The sequence below is a fragment of the Nymphalis io genome, chromosome 28, assembly GCF_905147045.1.
Source record: "Nymphalis io chromosome 28, ilAglIoxx1.1, whole genome shotgun sequence".
NCBI classification, from domain to species: Eukaryota; Metazoa; Arthropoda; class Insecta; order Lepidoptera; family Nymphalidae; genus Nymphalis; species Nymphalis io.
In genome coordinates, this window is record NC_065915.1 from 5,945,026 (window position 1) to 5,965,466 (window position 20,441).

At 36.5% G+C, this 20,441-nt stretch overlaps 1 protein-coding gene across 1 annotated transcript in view; it reads right to left on the reverse strand.

The window, feature by feature from the left end:
- The window catches only part of LOC126779176 (diacylglycerol kinase 1), a 127,493-nt gene that overhangs the window by 41,636 nt on the left and 65,416 nt on the right, over window positions 1–20,441 (reverse strand). The window contains exon 3 of the mRNA XM_050503070.1: window positions 19,248–19,315. Within this exon, the coding sequence (XP_050359027.1) occupies window positions 19,248–19,315 (68 nt within the window). The remainder of the gene's footprint in view (window positions 1–19,247; window positions 19,316–20,441) is intronic.

A 20,441-nucleotide genomic window follows, 5' to 3' on the forward strand; every position in this document is an offset into this window, starting at 1 on the left:
CCGCAAACTCACGGCGGTGGGCTTTTAACTCAGTCTTGAGGCTGTCCACCTCCTTGCGCAGGCGGCCATTATCAGCGCGAAGCCTGCGCGTCTCTTCCGCCTCGGTCCTTGATGCCAGAGCATCTACGATGGACTGGAGCGAAGATGCAGATTCTTTGAGCTTCTTGATGAAGCCACCCTTCAGGTTGCTGGATTTCTCCGCAATCTCCAGAATAAGTGCTGCATTGCGACCAGCCTCCGCACGCAGCTCCTCTGCACCCAATTTTAGGGGATCCTCCCTACGGACCTCCGAGGAAGAGGATTCCTCAGAGTCAAGCGCGATCACGGCCGTCTCCTTACGGAAAGCCCGACTTCTCAAAGAGCGCTCAAACGCCTCCTCCCTAGCCTCGGCGGCCTTTGCTTTAAGCTCGACTTTGGCGCGAGCGAGGCCAGTTCCGCGTCCCTTGGAAGTGAGCTTCCCCCGGCTAGCACTGTTACGTTTCGCCGCCGATCTGATTTCGGTCTCCGTATCCGAACCGGAATCAAAGAGCGCGAGGCCCACAAGTGGGCGTTTACGCCCAGCATTTGCGTCGGACGACGACAACTTCGTGTCGACGTACATCAGAACAAAAAAAAAAAAACCAACGAACAATCAAACGAAACAAAAGAAAACAAAAATACCCTATATAAATTTAAAAAATTAAAATAATTGAACAACAAAAACAAATCAACAAACAACAGTGAAAACCAACATAACCAATCTCAAGACGAAACAACAATCCATTTGCACAGCCGAGTTCAGAATATGTCACAACAGAAACAACAAAAACCCTTAAAGAAAGCCAAAGTAGTCGTAAAAACATCCACAACGCATAGATAACGCAGCCAAAGCCACGATGTTTCGCTTCAGTTAGTATTCGTAACTTGCTTAGCAACATTCGCTCGAGACGACGAAACACGTCCGCACGCTACGACGGTCAACGACGAATCAGTCTGTACGACACTGTTGCATGGATCTTATAATTGTTTGCTTGTAATTCTCATTTGTAATTTAGCTCTTGCCACCTGGCATCTCAAGCGATTACTAGCTCAGCTCTCCATGGGTATAAAATGACTATTTACACATTTTAATTCATTACTAATTCACTAGGCGGACAGGGGACTTTGCCCAGCCACGATAGCATGCGAAAGCGATCCCGTGGCGCTCCTCGTTAAAACGGAAAGGGTACCGCTGGTTTTTTAGTGGGTATTCCGATGTTCGGGGCGCACTCAGCCTTGGACACCGGCGAGCCCCACATACCCCCGGCCCCCCACTGCTCCCGTGGGGGAAACGCGTAATGCGTTTTTCCAGCGTTAAAAAAAGGGGACTTTGCCCAGCATTTTTTGCTCACACTTGTGCACTATGTAATGTGCACAAGTTTCAAATAGATAGAAATATTTCAAATAGTAAGAATTTAATGCTCCGTTTACAATTGGTCGATTATTCATTATTTCCTCATGATTTTAATAAATTAACGATGCATATATTGCATAATACATAGAGTATTAGTAAATTATTTTAAATTTAAAATCGGTAGGTTGATGGGGCAATGGGTAACGTGGTAATAAGTCATCACCATTAGACATTGGCTCTGTGAGCAATATTTACGATCCCATTGCCAATGCGTCACCAGCCTTGAGATCTAAGATGTTATGTCCCTTGTGCCTGTAATTACACTATATCAAAATTCTTAGCGGTGATAATTATGTACCTATCCAGACTTGTACAAAGCCCTACCACCTAATGAACAAATATATATAGGGTTTAATACAAATGCATTAATGAAATCATTGTCAATTTTTTTATTCATTTAATTATTGTTACAATATCTACCAGCGGTTAGGAAAAAAACTTCTCCTCAGTCCGGAGTAGAACTGGCAAAATAAACTCAGAAGGGCTTATCTTTTTTTACCTTTTTTTTCCAACGATTATTTTTGAAACGAACTGGAGGCGATCATTTCATTTCCACGGTTAACATCATAACTCATCTAAGGAGTAATTACTGCGTACTAATAAAAACAAATAGAAATAATTTAATATAAATTTCTGAAAAGAAAATTAAACAATGTGATAATATCAAAAAGTATTTTTAACAAAGAAATTCAAATTCATTCAAACATGATTAAACAAACAACGGGACTTCCCATCTAAAGTAATAATGGGATGATGGAATTACAATGTTTTTTTTTTTTTTTATTTACATAAATCTAAATACATAATATGTTGAAAGAGCTTACTTATTTCACCCGACATCGTACGGTGAAATAAGTTTTCATTGTGTTTATTAATAAAATCCTAGAATTCGATTAGCGCCACCTACCGGGCCCAATCTGAACCATGCAGGGCTCTCTTTCTAATACAACAATATTCATTAAATTCGGTCCAGTCGTTTAGGATGAGTGTTAGATCAGTGACATTAAAGAAGTACAAAAGAAGAAAGTAGTTTTCGCTCGCATTTTTGGTGGGGATGAAACATACTTCACTCTAAATCTCATCAAAATCAATTCAGTGGTTTAGCAATGACAGCGTAACAGACACACACACAGTGCATTCACTTAATATTAATGGTATTGATAAATGTATACTATAAGTAATATTTGTATAGGCATTTTTGGATAAAAAAGTTGCTTTAAAATTAGCTTAGTCTAGCTAAAGGTACCAAGTTAATACTTAGCATCGCTAATTTTGTTTTTTATTTTTATAAATGGGTTTACGAGGAAGCTCAGCTCTCAGCATACACGGTTTAATAATAATACTATTTATTGTTTTTTATACGACTCGCCTGGTATATTTTATCTAGCGCTTTAACCGCGGCCACGCACGCATAATAACGAATTGCAGTTAGCAATTTTCATGGTACTTCATCAATAGTGAAGGATTTTCATACAAAATTCATGTCCATTATTACTATCTTAGGGGTTAAAAATACTTTCTTAGTGCTAATCTTATGTGTAAAAGGAACCCGTATGCAAATTTTCCTGGTGCTAGCCCCAGTAGTTTGGGCTGTGCGTTAATATGTCTTACTTGTGGTAGGGCTATGTGCAAGCTCGTCTGGGAAGCTACCACCCACTCATCAGATATTCTACCGCAAAATAGCAGTACTTGGTATTTTTGTGTTCCGGAATGGTGAGTGAGCCAGTGTAATTACAACTTGTGTAGGCACAAGGGACAAAACATCTTAGTTACCAAGGTTGGTGGCACATTGGCGATGTAAGCGATGGTTAACATTTCTTACAATGTCAATGTCTAAAGGTAGTGGTGACCACTTACTATACACACCAGGTGGCCCATATGCTCGTCCGCCTACCTATTCTATAAAAAAATAGTTATATTTTTAACAGCCTGTTAATGTCCCACTGCTGGGCTAAGGCCTCCTCTCCCTTTTGAGGAGAAGGTTGTGGAGCTTATTCCACCACGCTGCTCCAATGCGGGTTGGTAGAATACACATGTGGCAGAATTTCAATGAAATTAGACACATGCAGGTTTCCTAACGATGTTTTCCTTCACCGTTAAGCACGAGATTAATTATAATCACAAATTAAGCACATGAAAATACAGTGGTGCTTGCCCGGGTTTGAACCCACGATCATCGGATAAGATTCACGCGTTCTAACCACTGGGCCATTTCGGCTTTTATATTTATATATATATATAAATATAAAAGCCGATATATATATATAGCACTGTCTTATAGCACTGATTTGTATTTTAGATTCTTAGCCCTATTCTCTAAGAGATACGGTCCAGTGCTAAGAATACCTCCACTTAAACCGAGAAACCTAGGTTCAAACACAGATAAGATTCACTGAATACTCATGAACGTAATAATAATGTCCTCCAGATCGATTTCGGCCACGGCGGCCAATCTCAAGAGAGATGAGCCAACTGCGCAGGAGATATTATAGTGTACAAGCGTATGCGCAAACACAGGTGCCTGGTCCCTTTTCCCTAGCTCTCATAATCCAATGGGACGGCAATCCGACACGACCGGAAAGAGCTCAGGTGCTGGACGGACGGCTTTACGTGCTTTCCGAGGCACGGGAGTGTACACATTTCCAACTTCCAGACTCCGGGTTACTGAGTATTTTCTCATAGAAAAACCCAATAATTTTTTATTGGCCCGACCTGGGAATTAAACCCAGGACCTCCGGGTCTGCGGCCTTACATCAAGCCACTAGACTAACGAGGCAGTCAACCTTCATGAACCTAATTCGTGTTTAAAATTAATCTCATGTTCAGTTGTGAAGGGAAACATTGTGAGATTGATGTAGGTTTGCATGTGGTTAAGGAAATTCTGCTATAAACGTATCCTAAACCCGCAATGGAATAGCGTTCCTTCCTTCCCAGGGTGACGTTAAAACTGCTGTCGCTGTCATTGTCGATTTGACATATGTCATTATTTATTCGATATGTCTGTACATATGACATATCTGTTATTATTGATGTGACATGTCTGTCATTATTGATTTGACGTGTCTGTCATAAATAATTTGTTATGTCTGTCAGTATTGATATGACATGTCTGCCATTATTGATATGACATGTCTGTCATTATTGATACGACATGTCTGTCATTATTGATACGACATATCTGTCATTATTGATGTGACGTGTTTGTCATTATTGATGTGACGTGTCTGTCATAAATAATTTGTTATGTCTGTCAGTATTGATATGAAATGTCTGCCATTATTGATATGACATGTCTCTCATTATTGATTCGATATGTCTGTCATTATACATATGACATATCTGTTATTATTGATATTACATGCTTGTCATTATTGACTTGATATCCGAACAAAGAAGACACGTTTAACTCATTACCCGCTAAACAACGCTTATAAGTAAGGTTGGTATAATTATTATATTCTATTTACCATATCACTTTATGATATTTCACGATTATCTGCGGTTAATATCGAGTTTGTTCATCAAATGGCTCCGCTGGGTCTTTAAGTTTCAGTAAAGAATTAATTTAGATAATTAAAAATATTAACTGTTGCTTCTCAATATATACTACTCCATGAACTAATACATATGTATATATAATACATACGTTTAGCAAAATATGAAACATTTTGAGGAAATTACGAAACACAATTATGATAGCCTATTGACTGATTATGGGCATGGCGACTATTCACAACAGAGATTAGTGCATAGATGCACTGTCTATTCTCTTACTCCGATGGGACGGCAATCCGACACGATCTGAGAGAATTAAGGTGCCGGAAGCAACGGCTTAACGTGATTTACGAGGCAAAGGATGTACACATTTCCCGCTGCTAGAGCTTTTCAGTAGATAAACCCAATAACTTTATTAGCCTTATTTCAAGCCACTAGACCAATGAGCCAACCACGAAACACACAGCAATAATACAAAGAACAAACAAGTTACTTGTTTGTAGGAGAATGAATGCTTTTTTATCTTTCTATTCACTAAACAGCTTAATTAAAAAAATGTAAATAGATGTTTATGTGCAAAATGTTGCTACAAGATTAGTGAAATTGCGCACTGTAGTAGTGTGGAGGAGTGAGCTCCAAACCATATCCTCAAAAACAGAGGATGCCTTAGCTCAGCAATGGGACATTCTCCAAGGAGAGCTCCGCCGAGGTCTTTCTTCGTGGGCTTGTGTGTTTTCATTTTGAACCAGACGTAAATTATTGTCAATCAATAAGCAAGCGTATTGTAAATACGAATCTAACTGTGTCTGGCTGTTACACTTCTAAGGCTAAATCACTGAACCGATTTTGATAAAATTTGGTATGAAGCAAGCTTAAGCCCCGAGGACTTAGGCCGAGGCAGTTTAAGGCTGGCAGGAGAATTTAGAGGCGACTTTGCGTTTTAGTCGATTCGCGATCTTCCTTGTCGACATATAAAACCTTTTTACAGAAAAGTTAGGATATACATTAAATTTTAAGCGAGTTATTTTTCGCTCCAGTAGTAATAAAAAATGTATCAAAGCTAGCATTAACTCATATTCTCTAGAGATTGAATTATAAGTCTTGCGTCATCCCGACTAATTGCCGCTCATGTTACACCAAGTAACTAGTAAGTATATTATCTACAGACTCGCTAGCGTTCTTCCTAGATTTTTTTGTAGCAATATCAAGTTTATATAATAAGCCAAAAAATATCATTAATTAATGTTTAATTCGTCACCCATAGATATTAAGTCGAGCCATCTGAGTTGGTATCACCTATTTATCAATTCTATTCTATTCTACCGCCAAGCAATAATAAATGTGTTGTGTTCCAGTTTAAATGAATGAGCTGTTTTTACAGGCACAAGTGACAAATATCTTCGATCCCATCAGCAAGTCATTGATGGTGGAAGAAGTGATTTATATTGCCTGCAGTCTCCGTGTCTATGGTTGGTTTTACCCAGCAATTATCAAGTGATCTATTTGTTCAACTTACTATAAGCATTAAAAAAAATAGTTCCTTATCCAAAATGTATACGAAGTTTTTGATTGCACAGAAGATGCTTGCTTACCATAGAAGACCCAAAAAACCAACAGTCGTAAACAATTAAACAGTACTTTTATCCCTAAGGATATATATTTATTTAATTATTAGGTTTTACTAGAAAAGAAAAAAAAAAAAACAAGTTATATATCAATTCATAGGCACCAATACGTAAGCTGATATAAACACCAATGACGTCGCTATTAATATCTCTTCTTATCTGAAATAGAAGCAAATCCATGCCACGTCACTAATCTCCTAAAAATATATTTTGAATAACTTTTATTAAAATTCCAAGTTAGATTGTAGGCGTATAGCACAAGTTGTATGAAAGTCAATGACGTCAAACGCGTAAATAAAAAAAAAAGGAATAGCGATCTACAACCTCGATGCGCGCCACTGTGACGGCGTTCGCTGGTATTTACACGAATTTCCTTATAATGGTGACCATGAATTTGTATTCTTGAAGACATTTCCTATACCATTATCATACCGCTACCTACACATATGCTTGTGTAATCTAGTTTTAACGTCACATTAATCACTGCAATAGTTTTGTTTTGCTTATTTTTTTAATATTTGAAGTGACGACAATATAGTCATATTTTTGGTTATATTCTTAACTATGCGTGAAAAGACACATCACCTGGTGTTTTTTTTTAAGAAATATTAATCACTCCTTACATCGCTATAACCTTGGGAATTAAGATATTATGTCCCTTGTGCCTGTGGTTACACTGGCTCACTCACCCTTCAAATCCGAACAGAACAATACTAACTGCTGTTTAACTGTATAATATTTGATACCTACCCAGACGGGCTTGCAGAAGGCATTAAGTAACTTATAAGTTTCTTTTTTATGATTCAATTTTTGGCATCATCCACATACAGCAGTAATTTTAAGAACTCACTTTAATATATTTAGACTGATTAATCGAAAAGAAGCCGAGGTAGCCCAGTGTTAAGAACGCGTGAATCATAACTGATGATCGTGTGTTCAAACCCGGGCAAGCACCACTGAATTTTCATGTGCTAAATTTGTTATTATTATTCATCTCGTGCTTGACGATGAAGGAAAACATCGTGAGAAAACCTGCATGTATCAAATTTCATTGAAATTTCACCAACCCGCAATAGAGCAGCGTGGTGGAATAAGCTCCAAACCTTCCCCTCAAAAAGGGAGAGGAGGCCTTAGCTCAGCAGTGGGACATTAACAGGCTGCTACTGTACTGTTACTGATTAATTGAGAAAAAAATCCGGAAGTTTTCGATAGTAACAAAATTGATGGTCACCCTATTCTCTCGAGATAGTCGAAAACACCGCCCACATAAAACTTTGAATGGCATTTCGCTTAAAAGGGGTCGGGGTACACGTTCGATTCTCGCCCCAATTTCATTGTTCCCGTTCACTATAAAATCTTTTTTACTACCGGAAAATACTTTGGGATTATCGAAAACTTTTGTGTTGTATATACATTATCTTCTGTATAATTTATTTTGCAAATATATATTATAGCCCTAAAATCAACGTTTACTCTCGATCCATTTATTTATATTTTTGATTGCTTTTATTTAACTTTACTTAAATGTATATAGAAAAACAAAATTTTAATGTAATTATGTGATTGCAAAATGGCAGTTATTTTTTTTTAAGTTAAAAAACCAAATAATATATATATATATATATATATATTTTTAATTTTAAATTGCTGGTGCTACGTAATTATTTAAAAAAAGTATATGAGTACGAGATATATGAACATTATATACTTTAAAATGGTAATTTGAAAGATTTTCGTCACAAGCCGAATTTCTCGCTGGCGAAGCCGCAGGTTTGGTTAGCACATATAAATTTATATACTTACTAACAAAAATATATAGGTAAATTGAGAAATGGGGCAATGGTCTTTTATTTTTATTTATTCATAGAATAGGAAGGCGGACGAGCATATGGGCCACCTGATAGTACGTGGTCACCAACATAGACATTGGCATTGTAAGAAATGTTAACCATCGCTTACATCGCCAATGCGCCACCAACCTTGGGAACTAAGATGGTATGTCCCTTGTGCCTATAGTTACACTAAATCACTGTTCAAACCGGAACACAACAATACCAAGTGCCGCTGTTTGGCTGTATTTAATGAGTGGGTGGTACCTATTCAGATGGAACACAGAGACACCTAGCAACGTACATTGACATATAATATACATCGTACATACACGTACACACATAGATATCATAAGTTAGATTTATATATTTTAGATTCCTAAAGTATTTCAGATTTATAAATTTGATTTCGACGAGCCGGTTGGCGTGGTCGGTGGATGCTTGCCTTTCCCTTGAAACCTGGGTGGGCCCAGGACATACCTAGGCAGATTGATTTGTGTGCATGAACATGTCTGTTTGTCCTGAGTCTGGGTGTAATTATCTATATAAGTATGTATTTACAAAAGAAAAATGGTATATGTAGTATATTAGTTGTCTGGTTTCCACGGTACAAGCTCTGCTTAATTTGGGATCAGATGGCCGTGTGTGAATAATGTCCCAGGATATTATTATTATTATCTAAATATAACCTACGTTATTTGCATCACTCTGTATAAAATCGCAAAACAGTCCATAACAAGCTGTATAAAATGATATTTATGTAACAATTCTATATTTATCCAGTACTCAATATCAATATTGGAACCGTGACGTCACATCCGCCCTTCACCTACGTCATTACTGACATGGATAGTTCTACAGACGTTCATTTGAAACTGAACCGTATTCCAATTGAACGAATATTTGGTATTAAATAATTCATGTAAATTAAAATCTGTTATAGGAAATGTAACCTTATTACAATGCAGGAAATACTACGTTTGCATATGAAGTGTAGTTATAGGTTCTATTTTATATGTTAACCTTTAAACAGAGAATTCAATACAAGTGACATTGGTCTATACAATATTTATTTTTCGTACATTTGTCACAATTCATTTCATGGCTAAGAGATTCCTTGATCCAACAGCGTTGTTAAAAAAAAAATACGCAAGAATTCGAAACCGCCATTTTGTTAGTGGGCTGAAAGTTAAAGTAATTAATTATTGGCGCGACTCGTGATTTGTTGAATGTGTTTAAACGTGTTATTTGGGATTTTTAAGCGTAATTGAGTGAGTAATTTGCCTCAATTTGTATTTATTGGCGTTCTATTTTTAAAAAGAACAATTCAAGTTTTTTTTTTAAATCATTTTCACTATGAATGCTGTATATATAATATAAGACCGATTTGGGAAATTATTTTTTTGATTGTTAGGTTTCCATTTAGTCCCAATTTGAAAAACAAACAGTAAATATTGCATATATTATAAATTAATTATAAATATCAAGATAAAAATACTATAAAACTATTACGTTATTAAATTATTTAATTTTAACACTTTACGCACATGTCATTTCCAATACATAAAATCAGCCTCATCATTAATAGCCTATATAAATTCAATCTCAAAACCTGAGCAATAAGGTTCAAAATCCAACGACTATACGAGACTTACTATGACGTCATTGAACTGACGTGTAATAGATATCTTCATGACGTAATAGGTTAAGTTTGAATGGGATGGGGATGCTATTTATGAAACCATTATATAAAAAGCAGTGCGTGTTTAATGACACAGAACATTAGCAACGGGTTATTTCTTATCTGTGTTACTCTAGAATCTACATAAAAAGCTGTTAGTAACTTTAAAGTTAAGCTGACGGTAAATTAAGTCTTAATTATTATGTGAATGAATATACGTCGTAGTCCACGTCGTGTATAACCCTCTTTAGAGCAGCGTTGTGGAGTAATTTCCAAACCTTCTCAAGGAGACGAGGCCTTAGCCCAGCAGTGGAATCTTCATTGGTGCCCTATTCATCTGGTGTACTGTTTTAAATTATTGTGTGACGCGTTATTGTAACAATTGCAAGGTATAATTGCCGTTTGGTTGTAGATGGGTGGTACTTACCGAGACAAAGGGTTTGCACAAAGCCCTACCGTGTGAAATACCTTTTAATTTAAGGCTAATGAGATAATAAAAGATAATATTTTATTTTTCTATAGAATACGCGCTGAATGTTACGGATTTGACACACAATGTTAAAGCCCTGACTCAAACGCATTCGTGTCTTGTAATTTCGTTAACATTACATCAGAAGCATTCGGTACGCGTTTGCAGAGTTATTATGTACATTATAATTAATTTGTAATTACAAACGTAAATATTCATCTCTTATTCTAAAGTATTATTCAGTTTGCAGCTGAAACGCTTGGACCTTGGAGTGATTGTGCAAATTATCGTCATTAAAAATATAAACATCTGATTGACTCTACTGGTGACAGGAGGGCTGGTTCATTTTTCACCCAGAGGATCGGAATTGTGATTTAAATGGGAAATTCTGTTGGAGTTCTTGCCACAATCACGCGGTCACGATTTGTACAGTAACTATTTTTAATTTTTTTAAAACAATGATTATATATTTGTAATTTAATTACAAACAATCAATGGAATCGTGTATATTTCAATTTGATACGTAAGCTTTTATCAGTATCGAAAAAATTGGGATAAAATTCAATGAACATTCCATTATAAAAAAAGCTTGTGTGAAATTTTAATAAAGTTCTCTTAAGGTTATATCCTGACAGAGCCTATAAAAAAGAAGCCCCAGGCCGTAACGAGTTGCATTTATGAATAATTTTAAAAATCGAATGAATTTTTTTTTTCATTGTTTTATTAAGCTGATGAAGAAGTGACTTAGAAATGAGAACTTTTCTTTGTTCCTTTTTTCATTCGATATTTAAAAAGTTATGTTAATTTTTTTCATTCGATATTTAAACGTTATGTATCTAGGATTTGCATATAATTCTAGATTCAGTGGCGAGAAGACCACCGACTTGTATTCGTTCGTGTAAAGTTAAAAAAAAAGTTCCCAATCATGGCCAAAGTCCCTTCTTATTTACGTTCGCATAGCATAGCCCTTCTCCACTATAGGTTACTAGATATACAGGCTTACTAATAATATAAATGCGAAAATGAGTTTGTTTGTTTGGTAAACTTTTAGTACTTAACTACTACAGCGATCATCATGAAATTTTGCATAAATATTGTAATGGATACATAGAACGATATAGGGTTACATCTGACTCCCCTTCCACAACTGCGCGGGAACCCACGGGGGGGACACTAGCAATATATATATAAGTAAGTAACAGTAACTGTAAATGTTTTTGTTTTGAAGATCGAACATTCTGTTGTTTAGCTTATTGAGCTTTTCCCACTTGCAATGGTGGAATACACATGTGGCAGGATGTAAGTGAAATTTGACACATGCAGGTTTCCTAACGAAGTTTTTCCTCATTGCCAAGCAAGAGAAGAGTTATAAACACAAATTAAGGACCTGAAAATTCAGTGATGGTTGACCGGCTTTGAACCCACTATTATCGGTTAAGATTCACGTGTTTGAATCACTGAGCTATCTCGGCTTACCTATATTATAATAAAATCTATAATTTTTATTATGATAAACTCGTTCATATGTTTAAATATCACAAATTCGATTACCTTTCTTATATTTCTCATCTGGCAACATTCTCAATGTTGATAGAAAGACTAAGGATCTAATCGCTGAGGAACAATTCAGTAAGCCGAGACTCTAGTCGCAATAACGGAACGCGAAATAACACCGCAAGGGATTCAGAACAAATGTAATCCGACCCGAGGTTCGTTTGTTTGTGAACCCGATCCGTGGAGTCATTCACAAACGATACTCGGTGATATTTTGTAGTAATTCAGAATTGTGTGGTTCTTGATAGTCTGTACGTCTTTCACGGCTAAGCCACTGAACCGATTTTGATGAAATTTGATATCATATTAAGCAAACTTTAACCCCAAGGAAGGGAATATAATACCTGATAGATGCAAAATTAGTCTTATATTCCGTTGTGGAGATTTTACTTGGCTCATATTTTACGCAAATAGCAATACTTAGTATTGATATGTTTCGGTTCTAAGGGTGTATATATGTATATGTGCATTAAAGTTTCATCTTTTTCAAGGCGGACGAGCATAAGGGCCACCTGATGGTACTTACAATCAGGTTCTCTTCAATCTGTGCTCGCCCGCCTTCCTATTCTATAAAAAAATAGAAATGGATTAAATTTGACATAACTGAAGCTACTTCTAAACATTAACACACGCAGTCAACCGATTTAGGGATATGGGGTCCGGAGTAATGGGGTGTAAAAAATTGAGTGAAAATCGATAAAATACGCGAGCAGTGTATCGCAAAATAAAAATGGCGATAATATTTGGATGACCTGATTACATGGTAACAAGGCAGAAATTATTTATTTATTATATATTTAACATAGCAATGTCAATAGTTATTAAATATTACTGCAAAAAAATGTGTAAACAGGTAAGCTCTCAGCCTCAGTAAGCCCCTACCGTGTATTGAGTCCACGACATCTGACGCTCGAAATCTTACGCTTACTCGTCTGACGCTAGAAGTCTAAGTTAGCCCCTGTTGTGTACGGAGCGCTAATATGTTTGAACATCAAAACAATAAATAGTTTTGAAATATTAACTCAATAAAAGAACTCAAGCACTTTACTTTGGTTTTCAGCGTGACTTGATCGTTTTAAACTTACAATTGCTATCGTTAAAAATGCTAACATCTAAACATTTTACAATATTGCTAAGTAATGAAGCGATAACACGTGTGATGTATTATCGGGTTAGTAGTTAAGAACTGAAAGCGTAACAAATAGATCACCAAAATGGCTTCCGCATTTATGCAGTAGCAGTAACAGCTGTAACAGCCTGTGAATGTCCCATTGCTGGGCTAAGACCTCTACTCTTTTTTGAGGAGGTTTGCAGCTTATTCCACCACGCTGCTCGAATGTGGGTTGGTTGAATACACAAATGGCAGAATTTCAGTGAATTTGACATATGCAGTTTTCCTTCACGACATTAATTATAAATACAAATTAACCACACGAAAATTCAATGATGCTTGCCCGCACTTGAACCCAAGATCATCGGTTAAGATTCACGCATTCTAACCGCTGGGCCATCTCGGCTCTCCGCATTTATAATATTACTTAATACAGTTAATATTAATTCAGGAACAGAAAGATTGTACATCCTCATCACGTTATTAGACCAAAATGTTTTTCCTCTTTCGAGAACTCCAACGAATCAATAGCTTATACTGGAAGCCATGAATACAAGAGTATACATTTAGCATAATCGTTTCGTGATAGACTTTAGATCTGTACAGGGATCGCGTTGGGAATATTTAACATTTCGCTTCGGGACAACGTACGGGTTACTTTCATTAATATCACTATGAAATCAAAAGTTTTATTTTTATTTGATTTATACTCAAAAATTTACACGGCCTCGAACGGGTAGAATAATCTACATATAACGTTTGTATCATAATATTTACTTGATTGGTTTACATGACGCCTGTAAAGCTCCCAGTTATGTTGGCATGATTTTTTTCAATAATCATAGTCATATTACACAAAACATTAATGAATTATACACGCAAGCCTTCCTCATGAACCACTCCATCTAATGGTGAAAACCACATGAAAATCCTTGCGATAATTTTTGAATTTATCGCGTTCGAACAGACAGATAGCACGGGAAATTGTTTTATAATAATTACAGTAACAGTCTGTTAATGACCCACTGCTGGGCTAAGGCCTCCTCTTCATTTTGAGGAAAAGGTTTGGAGCTTATTCCACCACGCTGCTCCAATGCGGGTTGGTAGAATACACATGTGGCATAAGTTCCACCAAAAACCACGATCATCGGTTAAGATTCACGCGTTCTAACCACTAGGCCATCTTTAGAGGTATTAAATTAATCAAAAACATTTTGTACGTTGATAATACTAATGGAACACTTGGAAGAGCTTTTTGTTGTGGGTTACTTTCGTACCACTTAAGACCAACGACCTATATTTTAATAATATTTAGATATTATATTTATTAAAGACAGATTAGAGCTTGAAAAGGGTATTTTTTTCATTGGGACGAAACCGACATGGACAGATACGGGTTAAATTGTCGATGGCACGAATAGATGCGCTTTTTCCCTGAGTTGGTAAATTCCCCTCGTCGGCTTTTACGACACCCATGGGTTAAGTATCCTATCTTAGTTGTAGTTTATCTTTTCTTAGGGTAGAGCTGCTCGTCTTTTCGAAACCACACGGTTTTATTTAATTATATATATATAATCTTATACTATATTTATATGAATAGTATTTATATTGTCAAATGTTTCGAACAATTGCAATTCAAACCTAGATTGAGTTGTCATGAAAAACATCGTGAAGAAAACAGCATGTGTCGGAAATTCGATCACATGTGTCCACCAAGCCAGCTTGATGTAGCGTTATGGGAGCTCAAAGCCTTCACAAAAGACAGTGTTTTAAGTATAAATAATAAAATATATATTTTTTACATATAATAAATATTAAAAATGTGGAATGAGTAGAGTTAGCAGCATTTCACGTTTGAATAGTAATTCCGATCTTCTAAACATATTTTATATATTATATTCTAGTAAAAAAATAAAACATCAAATAATAAATATGGCAACCCTGAAAATTGCGGAGTTCTATGAAAAAACTTTTCTCATTTTAGTTATAAAATCAAATTGGAATTAGTTCTGGTTTGAGTAGAACTCGAACTGTTATATCAAAATCTAATTTAAAATATACATAACTAGCAACCCGTCCCGGATTCACACGTGTAGAATAAGGTTCTACTTAAAAACGTTTAAATCGTAATACGTACATATATTTATATATTATACATTTATAACGTGAATTACGTTTACGATAGCCGGAGGATTTAAGAAAAACCAAAGTTTCTATTAACACTTTAATTAATTACTAGATATTACATATAACTTAATCCTAAGACACAATACTGATGGTTACTGGATCGCATATTGAATGATTCATATAATTTTTCTATCCTAATATATAGTGCTAAAATGCTGATCTATTAGATTAATTTAGGTGGTACGTGCAGAGCTGACTCGCGGCGGCGACTTCGCGGCTACGTGCTTTTAGGCGCTGTACGTGACAAATGTGTACTACATCCTAGAGCGTGTTGATTGTTTACATCAGGCAAGTTGGTCAATCAATGGTCAAACTCTGGCCTATATGATTTATTTTATTGGTTTTTCATACTCATTTCAACATATTCGCAGCTGCGGCTCTTGTGGTTATATTTGCACCGGACCTTTGAAGTTACCGAATCGCGGCGGTAACTCGGCGCGGGCTGGTCCGCGTCCGTCCGTAATCTCACGCACCGTGGAAAGCCACTTTAAGAATAATGACACTCAGAAAAAAATAGCCCAGTGGTAAGAACGCGTAAATCTTAACCGATAATCGTGGGTTCGAGCCTGGGCAAGCACGACTGAATTTTCATGTACTTAATTTGTGATTATAATTCATCTCGTCCTGTCCGGTGAAGGAAAACATCGTAAGGAAACCTGCATGTGTATAATTCCACTGAAATTCTGCCACATGTGTATTCCACCAACCTGCACTGGAGCAGCGTGATGGAATAAGCTTCAAACCTTCTCCTCAAAAAGGGAGAGGAGACCTTTAGCCCAGCAGTGGGACATTCACAGGCTGTTACGAATGTTACGGACCAAAAATGCATTACACTATTACGTTTAAAAGTATAAATATTATTATGAATACAAAACAGAACAGATAATTAAAATTAAAAAAGAATATAATGTCTCTTATTTTTATGCCGCCTATCGATGGTGTAAAAAAGCCCGTCTACATTTAAAGATCATTTTTTTATCTTCTTACGAACATTTGCCGCCGTACCGAAATAATAACACAGGATATTAACAAATTTACAGACCTCAGACTAAAACAACTTTACTTTGATAGTTTCCGAACTTGTCAAAATTTGGGCTTCCATGATTATAGCTCCAAGTACAATAAGTTCCAAGTCGAGGGTTAATAGACGTTGTACAAACTATGACTGTATATGATTGGAACAATAAAGCAAGTTTCCGTCTGGTAACGGGTAGGGCTTCGTTAAAGCCCCTCTCTGGGTAGGAGCTTAGGGTATCTGCGGACTTTACGATGCTAATAAATCTTAACACTTATCCTTAATTGAAATTAATTTTAATACCTTTTAATAATTACTTATTGATAGAATAACTAAAAACTATTAAACTTACCTAAAAGAAAATACTTTATTGTACACACCACTTTAGCGTGTAGGATATCTTGAGATACTGAGGCATATTCCTGAATCCTCAACAACTGTCAAGAAACAACTTTCTAATTTAATATCTATAACGAATCTGAAGAAATACTAATAAAAGGATATTTTGGAGATAAGATTTTCACCACTGCACATAACGATGAAAAGCAAACACTAATTAAGACTAGGGACCTAGTCGTTCCTCGGATTTAAAACCTTTGATTAAGACGTTCTATTTCAATTAATCAATCAACAGACAATCGTAATCCACTGCTGAACATAGACCTCTCCCAAGGTGAGCCAAAGCTCCCGGTCCTTTACCTTCAGCGTCCAGCCAGTATCCGTCACCTTCTTAAAGTCATCGGTCCACCTGGCTGAAGGGCGCCCTACGCTGCGTTTGCCGATCTCCGCTTCAGGACTCATCAGCTCCAACAGCCATCAGTCCTACGACCTACGTGACCAGCCAACTTCAGCCTGCTATTTTTGCAAGCTATGTCAGTGATTCAGGTTCTTTTCCGGATAATTTCATTTACTATTGACGTTCTATTTACAGTGCTTAATTTTATTTGTTACACCAACAATGCACACATAAATATACGAAAATAGACATCAAAAAGAAAAATGGTACCTAAATTACAGGCGATAATTTAATAAACAATAAGACTACGCTTTATAAAACAAAAAATGTATAATTATAATAAGAAGGTTACAAAAAATATTAATAAAAAAAACAATAAATTAAAAAACTTTCAAGCTATTTTAAGCCAATTACGCGCGCTGATGGTTGTGAGATTTGCTATGGTTAAAGTGTATACCAATGTCCCACTACTGGGCTAAGGCCTCCTCTCCCTTTTTGAGGTGAAGGTTATTCCATCAGGCTGCTCCAATGCGGGTTGGTGGAATACATATGTGGCAGAATTTTAGTGAAATTAGACACATGCAGGTTTCCTCACGATGTTTTACTTCACCGTCAAGCGCGAGATGAATTATAATCACAAATTAATCACATGAAAATTAAGTGGTGCTTGCCCGGGTTTGAACCCACGATCATCGGTTAAGATTTACGCGCTCTACTGGGCCATCTCATATAAATAACAACTGACTATATTAATATTATTTTAATGAGCCGTGTACACATGTTTAAGAATGTAATCTAGCTTAAAATTGTATACGTTCGTCATCTTAATTGTATTCTGTTTTTGTACCTAAATAAAAATAAAAAATGTTTCTAATAAAACTCTTGATAAATTTATAAAAGAATTTTGAAATACGTGTATCAATGCATAATTTGTAAGCTTAATTAGTATCTTCATTCAATTGTAAAGGTAATGGCGCAGATTGTGTTGTACAATCCCTAAACTAATGTAATCGACATAAAAGACTTTCCATTCCATTATCCGCACAAATTGATTTAGTATTTTATTTATAGAATAGGTAGGCGGACGAGCATATGGGACACTTACTGGTGGTAGGGCTTTGTGCAAGCTCGTCTGGGTAGGTACCACCCACTCATCAGATATTCTACCGCAAAACAGCAATACTTGTTGTGTTCCGGTTTGAAGGGTGAGTGAGCCAGTGTAATTACAGGCACAAGGGACATAAAATCTTAGTTCCCAAGGTTGGTGGCGCATTAGCTATAAGCGATGGTTGACATTTCTTACAATGCCAATGTCTAAGGGCGTTTGGTGACCACTTACCATCAGATGGCCCATATGCTCGTCCACCTTCCTATTCTATAAAAAAAAAAAAAAACACCTGATGGAAAGTGGTCACCAACGCCCATAGACATTGGCATTGTAAGAAATGTTTACCATCGCTTACATCGCCAATGCCCCACCAAACTTAGGAACTAAGATGTTATATCCCTTGCCTGTAATTACACTGGCTCACTCACCCTTCAAACCGGAACACAACAATATCAAGTACTGCTGTTTTGCGGTAGAATATCTGATGAGTGAGTGGTACCTACCCAGACGAGCTTGCACAAAACCCTACCACCACTAATTTCCTCGATGGTCGTACAGGATCACAGTACAGTAACAGCCTTTGAATGATCCACTGCTGGGCTAAGCCTCCTCTCCTTTTTTGATAAGAAGGTTTAGAGCCTATTCCACCACGCTGCTCCAATGCGGATAGTGAACCCATGTGGCAAAATTTCAATGAAATTAGACACATGCAGGTTTCCTCACGATGTTTTCCTTCACCGTTAAGCACGTGATGAATTATAAACACAAATCGAGCACATTAAATTGTTTATGATTTTTACATGTATTTTTTTTTTGTTGGTTAAAAGAGTAACTATTTAGTTGCTGGTTCTTTTTGGTAGAATCTAAATTCCAAACTGATAGCCTTCCTGTTCCTTGAGCCTACGCATCATAAAAGCGTATAAATTAAGTCGCTTTTCAACATTTCTTGAGTGAAATACGTAGCGAGTCCTTACGGAATTTAGGATAAAAAATATTAGAACTCACCCCGTCCGGATTCTGCTTTTTAACTTCGGATAACTCTTTGAGCACATCTTGAAGTTTTCTGTTGGAATCTGAAAAGAAAAATACAATATTGTTAACCTATTTATGTTATTTTTAATCGTGGTGAAATTCGAAACCAAAAAAGATTCGAAATAGACCAAGAAATAGATTTTTCTAACATTGAGCATGAACTTTTTTGTATGTCATTTTCTCGATGATTTCGAGGACGTCAGATAGACCAGCGTTGCTGTATTATAGCAAACAGCAATTAATCTATATGCGAAAGTTACTTCGCGGCACAGTGCCGTTGGTGACCAGCTTTGTTAGTACATAACGGATCTTTAGCCTTTTTATAATTCCTGCACAATATTCTGAACACACACAAGTACGTTTATGGAACGATTCATATCAAACGCCCCGCAACGAATTTAATGGTAAATGAAGTAAAGCTCTCTACGCAATATTTAAAGTTCATATATATTTTTTATATTTGCCGGGAGGGCAAATGACTACTCCAGCTGATGGTAAATGGTAGTAGAGTCTAAACGCGACGACGGCCAGTACAGTCGGGAAGAATGTTCTGCACTAGCCGCCCCCGCCTTGCCGGCCCGCAAGATGCCTCTTCGCGCCTCGTTTGAAGGAACCCGGGTTGTAAGAGGAGGGGAATACGTGAGCTGGTAGGGAATTCCATTGGGTATAGGAACACAGTTGTCTGCAATCGTATGCCGACGTACACGAGCGTTTATTGGTAGAAACGTTCCATGCAATTATGAACTTTATGTATTGCGCAAAGAGTTTTCTTAGTTTTCATTTCCTTTTCCGCATATAAAATGGTCGAATTTTCGCATCACGTTCGATGTGAATTATACCTAATTATCTAACTAATAATTAAATTTATTTATCAATTCTAAATTATTAAGAACTTTTAAATCGATATAGCGAAGTGTGTGCAAAGACATGCCTTTGACCTTAAAGTATATTAGGTATACATATTAATCAGCATATTACCATATTACCAAAAGCAATTTTAGGTTAAATGCCATTCATAACAATAGTTCCCTTGGGAGCGAGTTTAATTTATTACAGGTCAAGCCTTTCACAATTACCGCTGACCATAGACTACGTAATGAGATAGAAATGGCACTCTAAAAAATTAAGATTATTTATTAACATTATAATGCAATTTTGTTATTAAAA